Here is a 17407-nt window from a genome sequence, read left to right on the forward strand (position 1 = left end):
CACCAGCCCTTTCCCCTCTCATCTCCATTCTATTATTCATCCCATCCAGCATTTTTTTCCCTTTCAGTTGTGTCCTTCGGTTCTACAATTTCTTTTTGGTTCTTTTTCAAATCTTCTATTTCTCTGCCAAAACTGCCTATCTTTCTTTTCATTTCAAGTGTACTCATCCTTTTTCTTGGAGCATGGTTATAATGAACTTAAAGTCTGTCTGATAATCCCAATGTCTGTGTCATCTCTGAGTTGACATGATGACTGTCTCTTCTCTCATTAGAATTTGACATTTTCAGGGTGTCTGGGTGGCTCAGTCGGTTAAGCTTCTGCCTTTAGCCCAGGTCATGATCTCTAGGTCCTGGGGTCGAGTCCTGCCTCAGGCTCCCTGCTCAGTGGGGAGCCTGCTTCTTCCTCTTGCTCTACCCCTCCTCCCACTCATGTTCTCTCTCTCTTTCAAATAAATAAATAAATAAAATCTCTTTTAAAAAAGAATTTGACATTTTCATGGTTCTTAATATGTCAAGCAATTTTGGATTGTATCCTGAGCACTTTGAATATTGTGTTATGAGACCCTGGATCTTATTTAAATCCTGTGGAACATGTTGATTTTTTTTTTTGTTTGGCTTTATTTTAGGAAGCCATTGACCATGTTAGCTCTAATTTACCATTTTCTACCAACCTTCTGTGCACTACAACTTCATTAGTTCAGTTTTCAAAACTGTTGCAGAGCTATTCAGATCTGTGTCCTGTATGCACCACCTAGTTGTCAGTCTCAGACTGGGAAGTGGTCTACCCCATAGTTCAGTTTCCAAAGACTTTGGTGTACAGTTTAGGGTCCATTCACACATGCATTACTTAGAGGTGAGATCATGAATTCATACACAGCTTTATGGGATCACTTTTTCAGTGTGTATGATTTCCTTAATACCTTCCAGTCTCAGGGGAATATGCCCCAGCATAGTTTGCTTCATAGTTTGGGGTTTTTTGAGCTTCTTGAATCTGTAGAATTATAGTTCTCATCAAATTTAGAAGGTTTTCAGCCCTATTTCTTCAAAATTTTTTTGCTTCCCAACCACAAGGACCCCAACCCTATGCTGTAAATTCTATTATTGCCTCTATGTTATGCATGATTGGAGTTCCTATGGTTGGGGAAACAAAGACACATCATAACCAAATTGCCCAAAATAAGAAATAAAGAGAAAATCTTAAAAGCCTCCAGAAAAATAAAGACACATTATCTACAGAGGAACAAAGATAAGTATGATAGCAGACTTTGTGTCAGAAACAATGCAAGTGACATTTAAAAATGGGAAAATGACTTGAATTGACATTTCTCCAAAGAATATGTATTGATAGCCAATAAGAATATGAAAAGATGCTCAATATCAGTAATTGTTAGATAAATGCAAATCAAAACCACAATGAGATACCATGTGACATCCATTAGGATGGTTATCATAAAATTTATTTTTAAAATAGAAAATAACAGATGTTGGTGAGGATATGAAGAAATCAAAATTCTGTGCACTGCTAGTGGGAAATGGTATGGGAATACCTAAAAAAATTAAAAATGGAATTACTATATAATCCAGCAATTCCACTTCTGGGCATATATCCAAAAGAATTGAAGGCAAAGACTTGAATAAATATTTGTACACCCATGTTTATAGCAGCATTACTAATAATAGCCCAAAGGTGGAGGCAATCCAAGGGTCCATTAACAAATGAATGAATAAACAAAAGGTGGTATATCCATACAATGGAGTATTATTCAGCCTTTAAAAGAAGGACATTCTGACACCTGCTACAACATGGATGAACCTTGAAGACATTATGCTGGGTGAAATAAGCCAATCTCAAAAAGTCACTCAGTATAGGATTCCATTTACATGAAATGTCCAGAAAATAGGCAAACCTATAGAGATAGAATGTAGATTACTGGTTGTCAGGGATTGTAGGGAGGGTAGAATTAGGACTAATACATATGGGGTTTCTTTTGGGGGGTGATAGAAACACTCTGGAATTAAATAGTGGTAATGGTTGCATAACACAGTGAATATAGAAAAGCCCACTGAATACACTAAATACACTAAAATGGTGAATTTCATTAAATGAATTATATATTTGTTTAAATGACTGTAAAAATAAAAGAAAACAGCCTTTTATTATATATAAAGCTTCAAGGAGAAATTCAAATGGTGCAGTCAGTTCGGCATCTGGCTCTTGGTTTCTGCTCAGGTCATGATCTTGGGTGGTGGGATCGGGCCCGAGACGGGCTCTGAGCTCAGGAAGTAGTCTGCTCTATCACTCTCTCCCTCTCCCTCTCTCTCTGCCCCTCCCCATGTTCTCTCTCGCTCTCAAATAAATAAATCTTGAAAAAAAAAAACAACTGATACAACTCAACACCCAAACAAATAATCTAATTTAAAAATGGGCAGAGGACACTAACAGACATTTCTCCCAAGAAGACATCCAGATGGCCAACAGACGCATGAAAAGATGCTCAATATCATCAGGGACATGCAAATCAAAATTCCAATGAGATATCATCACACATGTCAGAATGGCTGCAATCAACAACACAAGAAACAACAGGTGTTAGTGAGGATGCAGAGAAAAGGAACCCTCGTGTCCTGTTGGATGAAATGCAAACTGGTGCAACCACTGTGGAAAACAGTATGGTGGTTCCTTGAAAAGTTCAAAATAGAACTAACTTACAATCCAGCAATTACCAAAGAATACAAGAACACTAATTCAAAGGGATACAGGCACCCCAATATTTATAGCAGCATTATTTATGATAGCCAAGATATGGAAGCAGCCCGAGTGTCCATTGATTGATGAATGGATAAAGAAGATAAACGGTGAATACTATTCAACCATAAAAAGAGCGAAATCTTGCCATTTGCAATGACCTGGGTAGAGCTAGAGAGTATAATACTAAGCAAAATAAGTCAGCAGAGAAAGACAGATACCACATGATTTCACTTATGTGTGGAATTTAAGAAACAAAACAGACAAGCAAAGGGGGGGAAGTGAGTGATAGAGAGAGAGAAAGAGAAAGAGGCAAAGCAAGAAACAGATTTAATAATAGAGAACAATCTAATAGCTACCAGAGGGGAGGGTGGGGGAAGGTTAAATAGATGATGGGGATTAAGGAGTTCACCTCTCATGATGAGCACAGGGTGATGGATGGAACTGTTGAATTACTATATTGTACACCTGAAACTAATATGACACTGCATGTTAACTAACTGAAATTAAAGAGAAAAAAAAGACTGGGATGCAGCCTAGAATGAAAATAGAGTATGGGTGCAAGGAATTAGAGGTATCAATTACCTTTTGGAACTTTAAAAATAAAAGTGGAAGGAAAGGAGAGTAGATCTTCCAGAAGATAGCTAGGAAAGCTCTTGATTGAACTTCTAGCTCTATACAGTGCACAGCTTGGTTGGATGAGCTTGTACTGTTAACATATAAAGGCCATCCTGCTTTGTAGGATCTCTATGATGTTGGCATGTACCGTCATGAAAAGGAGACTGGACTGGGATTCTGGCAATGGAGGTCATCTCTGCCACTAGTGTGCTCTGTGACCTTGGGCAAGTTACAGCTCCTCTCTGGACTTCATTGACCAATCAGTAATAGGAATGGGTTGACGAAATGGTCTCAGACAAATCATCTTCAATTCTGTCCATCTTCCAAAGAAACAACCAAACAACCCAATTCTGCAAGGCAGCAGTGGGTAGAAACATGGGCCTGCAAAGTGATGGAGGAAGGACGGTGAATTGGGATTATAAGGTGTGTTGGAGCCAGTAACTTAGATCACTATATCATAGGAAATGAAGAACTGGTGGAAAGCAGATTACAAGGTATTAGGGCATGTTTTTCTCTGGGTTCTTTCTTTTCACCCTCTCACCCCACATGCTCAATATATTCCAGCTGCTATGGAGGGTTGCTACTGTCCCAGTAATGGAAATTGAAGGCCTTTTCCTATCCCCGTATTTCCTACTTGCCCAGTGTACACAATGAATGGCAGTTAGGCTCTGGAGTGAGATGGGGATAGATTTAAATCCTAGTTCTGCCAATAACTAGCTGTGTATCTTTGGCCAAGCCCCTACATCTCTCTAAGCATCAGTTTCCTCTTCTAAACAATGGAGAATAAAAGTTGTATTAACTGACGATAGGGTAGGTTAAGCGGCAGCAGTAATCAACCCCCAAATCTCAGTGGCCTAATGAAACTTTATTTCTCACTCATTGTTTTAGGTAGGCAGCCTCTAAAATGGCTCCCAGCAAGCCCTGCCTCCTGGGAGCCATACTTTTGAAAAATCCCCGTTCATGGGTATGGGCTGGACCTAGGTTACAAAAAACTAGGGCTTCAGTATTGATTCTTCCCCCTCCCCCTCCCCCTCCTCCTCCTCCTTCCCCTCCCCGCAGCGTTTCAGCCAGTCTGGCCAGTCCTCCTCCTCCTCCTCTTCTTCTTCTTCTTCTTCTTCTTCTTCTTCTTCTTCTTCTTCTTCTCTCTTTCTCAATCCACTTGCTATGGTATGAGTGGCCTTATGGAGAGGCCCAAATGGCAAGGAACTGAGGGAGATCTCCAACCAACAATCAGCAAGCAGCTGAGGTCCTGAAGCCTGTGAGTAGCTGGATCTTTCCAATAACCACGTGAATGAGCTTGGAAGCCAACTGTTTCCCCATCAAGCCTTCAGATGAGACCGCAGCCCTGGATAACACCTTGACTGCAGTCTTGTGAGAGACTTGAGGTAGAGGTACCCAGCTAAGCTGTGACAAAATTCCTGATCCACAGAAATTGTGAGACAATAAATGTTTCTGAAACACTACATGTCAGTCCTCTAATGACCTCAATTTGAGGTCATTTGTTACATAGCTACATGTCCAAAGTGGTCTGAGAAGGAGTGCTTGACCTACTCTAGTCAGGGACCCATGCTGATGGAGGCTCCATCTCAACCCCCTCTTCCATGATCACTCTGACAGAGGAATTGCACACTGACCCTTAAAACTCCCACCCCAAGAGTGACACATGCCACTTCTACTTGTGTTTCATTGGCCAACGAAGTCACATAGTCACACCTAACTTCAAAGGAGGGTAGAAGGAAAATAAATGCAATATTTGTGAACAGCCCCTATACCTCCCACAATAAAATCTGCCTTGAAGGATTTTTGTGGGGACCATTAAAGTGCTGTATCAGGATACTTGCAGCTACACATAAGAGAAAACACCATGGGAACTTAAACAATAAATGTTTAAACAACCAAAGGAATTTTTTGGCTCATAGTTTTTGGCAAAATGTGTAGAGGCAGGATTTCTGCAGGTAAGGCTGTATCAAGTTACTCAAAGATGCAGATGACTGATTTCTTTGCCTCTCTTCTCCATATTTTGAGATATTAGCTTCATCCTAAACCTTGCTCCCCTCAGCTCTTGATAGTGGTTGCCAGAAGCTATAAGCTTCCCTGCTCATTCCAGCAGGGAAGAGTTGTCACAGAAGTCCTGAGCTTTCCGCTGACTGGATCAGCCTAAGTCATATGCCCGAGGTGCCTTAAAGGGAATGGTGATGGCATGTGATGATGGTTTCCCTGGGTCACTTGCTCAGATCTCCACGTCGGTTTCCCCAGAACCACATGGGTCTCCAAGTAGAAGTGGATTGTATGGATAGTGCTTACACAAGTGCCTGACACTGTTTTTTTCTCAGTATTATCTATTATTCCTTTCTTTCTTTTTTTTAATATTCCCTTCTTTTAAGTCACTTCACTTGGTAAAGCTATTTCAGTGAGGGACATGTGACTGGTTCAGTTGGTGGAGTATGTGACTCTTGATCTTGGGGTCGTGGGTTTAAGACCCATGCTGGGTGTAGAGATTATTGTAAAAAAAAAAAATAAAATCTTTATTTAAAAAAGTATTTCAGTGATGAATTTGCAAATATCTACTGGATCTGAAAATGCTTTGCAAATGGAAAAAGCTTGACAAATCTAAGAGATTATTACTCTTGTTATAGACAAGCAGTACTCAACTGAGGCACACTAGGATCGTCTTCATTCACCATATTTAGCCTCAGTGGCATTTTTTTTCCCTCTTTCCCAGAAACACACCAAGCTTGTTTGGATCTTAAGATTTTTTATACCATGTTTGCTTCTCTTTCTCTTGAATTCTATTCTCCTGGATCTCTTTTAACTGGCTCCTCTCATCCTTCAGACCTCAGAAATATTTCCTGAACTTCCTGTACCCAATCACCATGTGACTTTCTTCATAGCATTTATTAACTATCTGAAATTATTTTGTTCATTTGCTTGCTTATTGTCTTATTCCTCAAACCAGAACTTTGGGTAGGCAGGAGCTTTCTGTCTTGTTCACAGACACATCCCCAGCATCTAGCCCAGGACTTGACACATATTAGCCACAAAGTAGATGTGTGTTCAAGGAAAGAAGAAACAAATGATTAAATGTAACATCTCCACCAACTGCTGGGCCTCTGTTTGTTGTAAGGTATGTCTCCAGTAATTGCCAGATTTTACAAATGACCAGCTTAAAAAAAAAAGACACAAATTAGAATATATTCCAGGTTATCCTTATAAGCACATCTCTTTCAGTCACTTCATTTTGGAGAGAAAGAGAAAAGGGTAGAATGAGTCTCAGCCGTTTTGAAATGAGGGTAATTTGTCTCGTGGCTCCTCTGTGCCAATTTAGTGTGCATCAGAATTACCCGCTTATTTATCTCAGATTACAGAGCACCACCTCAGAGTTCCTGATGCAATAAGTCTAGAATGGGGGTTCAAGAATTTGCATTTCTAAGAAGTTCCCAGATAGTGCTGATGCTACTGGTTGCAGAGCTACTTGGGGGAACAGCTGCCACAATCTAAATAGGCAACACATTTTAAAGCAGGATTAGTATCTGTGGCTATTTTGAATTACTGTACTGCTTTACTCCTCCGCAACATTTTTTGGCTTTCACTAAAATCCATGTATATCCACAGAAGTGTGTTCTATGTCAAAATAGCTGTCTTGTGTGTTGCAAAAGATTGAAGATTCAGGACCAAATGCTGCCATAGAACATTCAGAGGCATTTCCATCTTAAAGCACAAGTGTTAAAGTCATTCATCTAAATATGTCCCAAATTCACCAATTTATTTCAATCCTACCTTCCAATATACAATTACTATTATTATTATTATTATATTTCATGTCAACTCCTACAATATCTTTCTAAATGGCTCTCTAAAGTCATCCATGTGAAGCCAGACAACCTTTTCTAAATGCAAATCCAGTGAGGCTACTCACTTATATAAAACTCTTACTAGTTTCCCAATCTTCTCAAGGAAAAGTTCAGTACCTTTAAGACAGCTGACTTGCTGTGGTCACTGTCTACCCTGTAGCCCCATCTCATAGCCCTCTCCTTCAACCATCATGAGCTCCTTTCAGTTCCTCAATGTCAGATAGCAAACTCCCTCCCACCACAAGGTCTGATCACATGCTGTTCTCTCAGGAAAATTCCATCTCCCTTACCTTACTAACTCCTAGTCTTTCTTCAGAGCTCAGCTTGCATCATTTCTTGAAGAAAGCCTTTCCTATTGTTTCCAGGCTAGGTCAGTTTCTTCTGCTGCATGATCCTACAGAACTTTGTTCCATTCCTTCAGAGCACTACCCCCTTTTTCAGGGTCTTTGTTTGTTCATTATCTTCAGGGAAGAAGGATTTACTCACCGGTGTACCTGTAGTGCCTAGCACAGGATGAAATTTAAAATGTATGCTTATCTGCTCAATCCCTACTATGCACCAAATCCTATGGTAGGCCCTTAGAGGATACAGAGATGAGGAAGACAGATGCTTGAATTTAAGGAACTCTACGCCAGTTAAGAGCAATGGATATGGTATGGACTTTGGAGACAATTTTCTGCAACAGAGTGGAAGTGTCTCTAAAAGAAGAGCAAAGTGCTTTGGGAGTCTATTGGAAGAACAGCAGATCAATTTCATATGGGGAAATCAATTCATTCAACATGCACCTTGAATGAAAATGCAGTTTCACTATGTGCTATGCACTGTTCCAAGCGTTTTACGTGGCCGAGGTCATTGTAAGAATCCTACAGATGGAGAAAACAGGCAGAGGTCAGCCAAGTAACTTGTCCAAAGTCACACAGCTAATAAGTAGTAGGAAAGGGATTTGAATCCAGGCTACCTGCCCGGCTCCAGTCTTCAAGACAGGTAAAGCCTCACGGAAGAGGTGGCAGTTAAGCCATGCTTGAAGGATTTGGCCAGGTGGAGGACGGGACGGCCATTCCAAGCAAAATTCGGGAAAACAAGTTTAGTTTCTTCCTTTGCCCACAGCCCCATTAAATAACAGGAGGACTTTCACAAATGCACCGTATAAAGAGAAAAGCAAAAGAAAGTGAACTTCCGGCTACGGTGAGTAGCGGAACTGTTTCCATGGGAACAGTAACTGGTTCCCAGGTAGGTGAAATCTCGCGGTGCTTGAGCCGGCGGAAGTGACGTCGGGCCGCTGTTGAGGCCCTGTGGAGGATCGCCGCGGCCCCTCCTCCCAGAGCAGCCGCCTTTTCCCGCGTGAGCTACCTCTGCTGCTCGGGCCGCCGGGGGGAAACATGGCGTCTGCCCTGGAGCAATTCGTGAACAGTGTCCGACAGCTCTCGGCTCAAGGTGAGGCCCTGGGCCGCCGGGCTGGGCCTGGGAGGGCCCTCCGGGCCGCGGGAACGGGCTTGCAACCCCAGCCGCCAGCGCGGACGGCTGGGACCTCCCTGTTAGTCCCGAGCCTCGTCTCCGGGGCCGGGCTCGGGGTTGCGGCGCTCAGACCACGGAGGGTTCGGGCGCGGCGGAGGTCGAGCAGCCCCGTCGCGCTCTCGGTCTCAGTGGCACTCGTCTGCCGGCCCGTGCGCTCGGCGACCTGGCCACCTCCCATCCCTGGGGCCGGCTGGACCCTCCTCCCCCGGCCCGGGCCCCTTCCACCCGGGCGCTTCGCTTGACAGTTTTGGGGGCGGTGGCTTCCGCTGGACGCCTTCCCGAGCGCCGGTTGGTCCCTTCGGCCTCCCTTGCCTGCGGTGATTGGTGCACAGCCTCGCCTGTCACGGTGGCGCTTGGCAGCCTCTGGACTAGGCCGCGGGCAGCGGGCGCGAGACGAATCCTTTCTGGGTGCCTTGGCTCGGAGGCTTGCCTTGGCCGGCTGCTCAGCTGCCGGCCGGCGCGCCCTCGGGAAGCCTCCGCGCCTATTTTAGTCCGGCGGAGTGCCGAGGGAGCTCTCGCTTGTAGGGCTCCATTTCCCGGGGCGGAATGGTGACCATTATTACTTAAATATTCATGCTCCTTGGTTCATTCATCTCATCACCTGAATATAGAATGCTGGACTCAGAATTAAAGTAATCAGCTGCGAGCAGTGAAGGTCCCTTTAACCACCCTGTTTCTTCATCTCTAAAATAAAAATTAGTCCCTACTTCAGAGAGGTGTTGGGATTGAATGAGAGGAAGCATGTAAAAGCGCTTGAAACAGTACCTATTGTATGAGGTGCAATAGATGCAGTTACAAATTATTGCTAGCAGCTATTAGTTGTAAAGCTGTAGGAGCTGCGTGACCTTGGACAAGTCACCTTTAATCTCTCGAGTCTCTATTTCCATTTGTAAAAGTGGAGGAGCGCTATTTACTTCACTGTTATTGTAAGTTAACGGATCGGGTATGAAGCTATGCTCAGTGAAATACTTCTCCTTTCCCTTATTATGGATAGAAACGAGGTTCACAGGGAAGGCACAGACTTGCAGTCTCTATGAATGAAGAAACCATTCATTCATTCATTTATGCCGCAAACTATTTGTTTTCTACTTCCTGGGATGTAGTATGGGTATTTAGATTTGGGCTGGAATCTTGCCAGTCACTTCACGTGTGGGCCACTTAATTTCTCTGGGCCAGTTTTCTCCCTTACAAAATGGAACAGGGACTATTGAGCATCAAGTGAGATTTATCTGAAAGCTTTGTATGCTTGCTGTGCAAGTCACTGCTTTAGGAACAGTCTGCCAGGCAGAGATAAACGTGATACTTTCACTGCCTGTGGCTTCTGTGCCTCATGCGCCCTGCATAGTAAATGTTTATGAGGTTTCTGTTTTTTCTGCTCTTACTTGGAATTTTCTGATATGGACCTTAAGTGAAGGGAATTTCATAATTTCCAGCTTTCTTTGATTAAAGGAAATTTCATTGGCCACATCTCTGGGCTCATGTCAGATGCACCCAGTGGCACTGAACTTACTGTTGACTCTCCCCTTGGCCCACAATAGTTAACTATCTTATGATTTCATAGTGATTCATCTTTTATTTTAAGTCTCAACTCTGCATTGGTTATTTAATTGGGGAAAAATAATGGACTGAAATGCTTATTTTTGTGTGTTTCCTATCATTGTAAATGTATTTAGAGTAGTGAGTAAAAAAAGGGAGGCAAATTATTTAACTAGAGGAAGCTGTTTATGTCACATTTACCAGTGACATTTGTTTGTTTGTTTGTTTTTTAAAGATTTTATTTATTTATTTGACAGAGATAGAGACAGCCAGCGAGAGAGGGAACACAAGCAGGGGGAGTGGGAGAGGAAGAAGCAGGCCCATAGCGGAGGAGCCTGATGTGGGGCTCGATCCCAGAACGCCGGGATCACGCCCTGAGCCGAAGGCAGATGCTTAACCGCTGTGCCACCCAGGCGCCCCACCAGTGACATTTGTAATAAAATGATGGTATCTCTCCATTCAACTTGTGTTATCTTGAAAGATGATGCTTAATCAGATCACAGATTTTTTTTATTCTTATTTTACCATCTATGTGATAATAGTATATTTCTTTGTTTTTGGTAAAAATTTAAAGGTGTCGTATAGAAGCCCCAGAAACAAAATTACCAACGTTCCTAGCTACAGTCACTTGGATTTTAAGTATTATACTATTTGTTTTTTCGATAAGGAAAAAAAAATCCCTCCGCTACTAAATAAAAATAGCTGATATGTATAACTTGAAGTTCAAAATGCAAAATAGAACTACAAAGGAGGAGACAACAAGAGGTTGTTGCCCATGGACTTACATAAACCCCATACACCCCCCCCCCCTCAAAAGACAGCTAGCAGCAGAGTGTGGCCATGGTGTCTGTTATCAGTATAACCCATCAACCATCAACATCAGTACTGCGGAGTACCAACTTGGGCCTAATTAGATTCTGTACCTTAGTTGTTAAAACATAACATTGTGGGATGTGAAAAAAATCAGTGGATCAATTCGGAGATTAATTAACAGGCTGTTGATTTGATTGGCTGGTAAGTAAGCACTGTATTCTGAAACTGGAGAAATGACACGGCCTGTCCACCAGAGTTTATGTTGAATTACCTAACCACCACCACCCCAGGTGATGCAGAGAGGGCACAGAGAGAACACATTTTCAAGTTAGCCAGGGGAAGGGAGGTGAGATGAGGGTCTGAAGAAGGCCCAGGCTGATTGCTGAATGAAGTGTATGAGTTGGTAGAGGGAGACCCAGGGGAACAGCGTGAAGGAGGGAACAGCAAGCATGGAGAACAGGATGTATAGAGGCATAAAGGTGAGAGAACATGGCATGTTGCTTGAATTTTCTGAGCTTGGTGTGACCAGAGTAGGTGTGTGTGTTGGAGAGGGGAGGGCAGCAGCAGGTGGCTCAGGGTCCTGTTACCTGACTGAGGCATTAGACTTCTTAAAACCATTGGAATAATTTGATTGAATTTTACATTTTGGAAAGATCCCACAGGTAGGATTATGGAGGATGGGTTGGAGGAGAGAAGAGTGAACTAGGGGGACTGTTCCAAAGATTTATGATGTAGTCCAGGCAAGAAATGATAAAGGTCCAAATTAAGGCAGGGGAGAGAGGAAGGAATGGAGCTGAGAGACTTAGAAAGTAAAATTAAAAGTAAAATCGGGGGCACCTGGGTGGCTCAGCCGGTTAAGTGTCCGCCTTCAGCTCAGGTCATGATCTCAGGGTCCTGGGATCAAGCCCTGCATTGGGCTCCCTGCTCAACGGGGAGCCTGCTTCTCACTCTCCCTCTGCCGCTCCCCCTGCTTGTGCTCACTTGCTTCCTGTCTCTTTCTCTGTCAAATAAATAAACAAAATCTTAAAAAAAAAATAAAATAAAATCGTATTTGGTGACATTTTGGATACAGAGAGGAAGGTGAGAGTGTGGTGATGGTAATGTGTGCATTTCTGGCGTGCAGGATGGAAGAACAGAAGAAATGTACAAACTTTAAGGGGCCAGAGGGAAATGGGTGGTCTAGTTTTGAGGTCATAGTCAAGGCCATTTCACTTCTCTGGCCCTTCTGAGTCCTTATCTGAAATGAAGGAGATACAAGAAGTCATCTTGGTCATTTCTTACGGAGGTATGAAGTCTGTGGTTAGAGTTTCTTTAGTTTGGTTAGTGCCGTAACTGAATGATAGTGTTATTCCTGTTTTCCAGGGCAAATGACTCAGCTTTGCGAACTGATCAACAAGAGTGGGGAACTCCTTGCAAAGAACTTATCCCATCTGGACACTGTGCTCGGGGCTCTGGATGTACAAGAGCACTCCTTAGGCGTCCTTGCTGTTTTGTAAGGGGCATCTTCTCTTATGGTTTTGTGCTTGCTAAGCCTGAACGCTCTGCACTTTCTGGCTGTACTTTTCTTTGGTTGGAAAAGTAAACCATGTAAACAACATTGAGCTCTTTAGCACAATTATAAATTTAAGTCACAGAAGTTACATTTTCCTCATCCCAGCTAATCGTGGCATGTTGTAGTTTCAGTTTTATCATTTTTAGCTGTTGTTTATGTTTCTATACATTTTGAAATTTATTTTTAAAAATCAAATGGCCATCTCAGTTGTGGGCACTATGGTTCGCATGTATCTGAATACTTTTCTTCATGTAACCCATCAGATTGTCCACATTTTCTACCTCGGAAAGCAAATAGGGAAGAGAGATGGCACAGGGCACGGTGGGATGTGTTGAGTGAAATTACCAATGATCCAAAGCAACGTTGGTTCCAGTTCCCTTCAAACAAGTTCAAGCTGTTCAAGACCAAATTAATTAGATCTTATTTCCGTCGGGGTTCCTTGTAACTCTGTGCGCTTGACAGAATTCTTTTTCTCTTGATGTTTTAGTATTACAAATTGGGATGTTATGCTTGTCGTGAAAGTTGAAACAATGTAAATAAACCCAGAGGAAATGGACTTCAAGCGAGGGTCTGGCTTCACTGGCCCAGAGATTCCTGAGACAAAGATGTGCCAGGAATAGAGTTTAGAGAAGAAACTTTGTCACAATGAAAGAGTCTGGAGCTGTGGGCTACAATATGGTAGCCGTTAGCCGCATGTGGCTACTGAAATGTAAATTCATGAACGTGACCGCTTTAGTTCCTCGGGTGCGCTAGCCACTTGTCAGTACTCAGTAGCCACATATAGCTGCTACGTTGGACAGCACAGATAAAGAACATTTCTACCATTGCAGAAGGTTCTTCTGGGATGGTGCTGGCAGGTAAAGATTTCTACTGTGTGTGTTTGCTGGTTACAAAAACTGGATAGCGTGAGTGTTTTATGCACACACAAACTTACCTGTAGATGTGTATCAGGTGAGGTCAAGTACACGAAAGCATTTCGAAGCTCGAAGGTATATCTGAAAAAGAAAACCTGGAGCGAACCCTGAACTTGTTTCTGAGCACCCTGGATTCGAATTATGTTCTTCCAGTTACAAGGCGTCGGGCCCTGAGCTTCATAAAATGGAAATCACAGGGCTCTACTGACCTATTGTGAAAGCCAAATGAGATCGTTTGAGATACATTTTGCAGAGATGTTCAATTACAGATGTGAGGTGACACTATTAGATCGAATAATATATATATATAGACAGAAGAACAAATGCAAAGATTTAGAAGCATTTGTGTTCAGGCCGTCATATCCATTTCGTTTTCCTTGAAGTTCATTTGAGCAGTTCATTTATGTGTGAAAAAGAAGAGCTTGTAGTTTACTCATAAGCAGTGCCCGAGTGGTAGGTAGTGTATCTGATTGCCTCCCCAAGCCTATCTCTGGCCCCCTCTCATCTGCCCCATCTGCCAAGTGACTCAGGGTGGATCATCCGTGTCCTCCCTCCCACCCCCCCGGCCTGCCCATCAGCGGGCTCTTTCTCCCAGATGGACCGCAGCACCCCGTGACCTGCAGCCATAGCCTCCAGCCAGTCTGGAGCTCTCAGTCCTTGTCCGCCTTCAGTGGGCTGTCCTCAGAGGAGGAAAAACCACCGCTTTTCAGATGAGTAAATAGCCCTAAGCACATTGGAGCTCTGAAGGAAAACGGTTTTGAAAACTTTTGGTTAGAAGTTGATATTCAGTTCCTTCAGGAATATTAGACAACATGATATTTGGCCTCATTTAAGGGTGTTTTCTTTTTTCAAAGTTCTTTTTTAAGCCTATTTTTCTCAGCCTTTATTTGTGTCTATGTTCTGTGTCTTGATTGTGCCAAGAATCAGGTCAGTCTGTTTCTTAGTTTTTAAAAATATCCTGACTCATTTACGTTGATAGAGCACTGGAGATAGGCTGACCTTCTGGCCTCAGTTGCTTCTTTGTTTTCCCCCATGAAATATCAGGATGAATTGATTCTTTTCTCTTTATTCCAGATTTGTGAAGTTTTCCATGCCTAGTGTTCCTGACTTCGAAACATTATTCTCACAGGTTCAGCTTTTCATCAGCACTTGTAACGGGGAGCACATCCGATACGCAACAGACACTTGTAAGCTAAATAATACTTTATTTCCCACCGAATGCATTTTGCCTGTGTAGTCATTGATGTTGTCAACATTCTGTCATTGCTGTCTCTAGTTGCTGGGCTTTGCCATCAACTGACAAACGCACTTGTGGAAAGGAAACAGGTAAGCAATGTTATTCAAGTATTTATGGTTACATTTTAAGAAATATTTAACTGACACAATGAACTGATTGGTTAAGGTTCCAGGTTAGTACTGAGCATCCTGATGGATGTATGTGGTGGGCAAGCATTGGCTGTAGGGACAGCTCACTCCTGCACAGGGTGAGGCCTCTGAGACGCAGGGAGAAGTAGTGCCTCAGGGCAGTCTGCTACTGCTGGTGGATGTTTCTGGAACTACCATTCTAGCGCCCGTTATGTTATCATTTACTGGGTCTTTTCTTTGTTTGCTAGAAGTTTTAACTTTTGGTTATAACATTTTAGCTTTACTAAAAGTGGCAAGAACAATACGAAGAATCCCCATATGTACCTTTCACCCACGTTCTCCAAATGTTAACATATTTTTACCACACTTACCTTTTCTCTTTCTCTCTCTTTTTTTTTGTCTGAGCCATTGGGAAGAAAATTGCAGATACGTTGCCACTTACCGTAAATACTTCAGTGAGTGTTTCCTAAAAATTAGGACATTCTCTTACATACCACAGTACAATGATCAATATCAGAGTCCTTTAAACAAATCTACTGACCTTCTTCACAGATTTTGCCGCTGGTTTCCCTAATGTCCTTTACAACAAAAGAAGATCTCAGATCCTGAATTGCATTGGGTTTTCATGTCTCTTCATCTCCTTTAATCTGAAAGAGTTCTTTGGTCTTTCTTAACTTTTGTGATGCTGGCACAAGTTATGATTTGGGTTTTTTTTTTTTTTTAATTATTATTTGAAATTGAACTTTAAGAGAGTGCTTGGAAGGAGACAAGACAGAAAGAACCATTTGGTATTTTGTCGGAATATTAAACAAACTGTGGTTTGAAAAAAATGGTTAAAAAAAAAAATCTTTATTGAAAAACCCAAAGAAGTTATTTAGCGATTTTAGAGTCACATCTCCTATCCAGAAACTGACTAGCTCACTTGAACCTTGGTCTTGTTATTTATAATCAAGGCAGGAAACGGTCTGTTTATGAGTTATGGTATCAGTTTCAATAGGAATTTATTATCAGGTAAGAGATGGTGGTGTTGGGGAGAATTTATGGCTGATCCCTAGACTGCCCTGTGGACAGATGCCAACATCTTTCTCACAGCTATGTTGACTGAGCATAGGCTCTTTACTGTAAATCATTTGGAAAGTTTTTGTTTGTTTCAATGTAAATATAATGAACTGTTGAGAAAGTAATACTGCTTTTTTGTTTTTGTTTTTTTGGTAATACTGCTTTTGCTTATTGATCTTCAGTAAAAAAAAAAAAAGAAAAAGCTTTATGATTTAAAAAATGGTGCTGAATTACTCTAAAATAGCATGAGAAACGGCTTAAGAAAATGCTTTCTGATTGAATAGGAACAGAAATTTCCTGAAAGAGTATGGAAACCTCCTATTGTTATTTAAAGGAACCTATCAATTAGTGTTATTTTTTATTTGTAAGTGACAACATAAGATCCAATGTGCTGCCATCTTTGAGAACTTATCTGAAAGAGATGTCATTTCTGACAGCCCCTGCGAGGAATCGGCATCCTTAAGCAAGCCATAGACAAGATGCAGATGAATACAAACCAGCTGACCTCAGTACACGCCGATCTCTGCCAGGTAAGCCGCGAGCGGCGCGGGTCACACCGGGTCAGCGTGGAAGGTGGGTCGTGGGTTTGCTCAATAAAGGATAGCAATCTGGGGGAGACCGTGGTAGGTTCTAGAAGTCGAAATATGTGGATGCATTATCAGAGAAGGACTTTTCAGCTGGCCACTACTGGACGCAAACTGTACAACGGGGCCCAGCCAGTGGGTTTGTGATCTGAGGGAACTGAGTAATGAATGCGTGTGATGTTAAAAATGTCCCAAGTCATTTTCTTTGTAAGGAATTATGGAGACTGAGAATAAATACAGGCAACTTCTTACACCTTGAAGTGTTACTCATTTATTTTATTTTACGCGGTTCCAAACCCCGAAGGCAAAAGGGAACGTGTGTAATGAAATCTTCCTACCACCCTGCTCATTAGCCACCCATCTCTACTCTCCGGAGGAGATCCATGTTAGTTTTTTGCACAAAAGATATTTCGTGCACATATAAGCAAATGCATGCATTTTCTCTCTCTTTTTTACACAAATAGTAATGATCTGTATGAACTCTTGTGTACCTTGGTTTTTTCTACTCAGTGTGTCTTGGAGAGGACTCCACATCAGTGCTTAATAGCTACAGAGTATTCCATAACACTGGGGTGGGGGGGGGCTTCAGCCAGCCCCATGGGGAGTAGATTGCATCTTTAATAACATGGTACCAGGATTATCCCAGTCACGTTCTAGTCTCACATCACGGTGCGTTCTTTTTTCTTTACTTTTTATCTTTTAAAAACCTTTGGTGATTGACGTATAACATACATACAGTAACGTGCACTGGTCTTCAATGCACAGCTCTGAGTTTGTACCTGGAGCTGCCCCCGTGCCGGCATCGTGCGGTTACAGAACGTTGCCATGTGCTTGCCTTCTGGAGTTTGAGTTGAG

The 17407-nt window shown here is 42.4% G+C and overlaps 1 protein-coding gene across 1 annotated transcript in view; it reads left to right on the forward strand.

The window, feature by feature from the left end:
- Positions 1–8490: 8490 nt before the first annotated feature.
- The window catches only part of COPS3 (COP9 signalosome subunit 3), a 23786-nt gene continuing 14869 nt past the window's right edge, over positions 8491–17407 (forward strand). Inside the window, exons 1-5 of the mRNA XM_008685958.2 lie at positions 8491–8648; positions 12441–12570; positions 14619–14731; positions 14821–14870; positions 16406–16498. Of these exons, the coding sequence (XP_008684180.1) occupies positions 8594–8648; positions 12441–12570; positions 14619–14731; positions 14821–14870; positions 16406–16498 (441 nt within the window). The 5' untranslated portion in view covers positions 8491–8593. The remainder of the gene's footprint in view (positions 8649–12440; positions 12571–14618; positions 14732–14820; positions 14871–16405; positions 16499–17407) is intronic.

The sequence above is a fragment of the Ursus maritimus genome, unplaced genomic scaffold (genome assembly GCF_017311325.1).
Source record: "Ursus maritimus isolate PB19 unplaced genomic scaffold, ASM1731132v1 scaffold_14, whole genome shotgun sequence".
Taxonomy (NCBI): domain Eukaryota; kingdom Metazoa; phylum Chordata; class Mammalia; order Carnivora; family Ursidae; genus Ursus; species Ursus maritimus.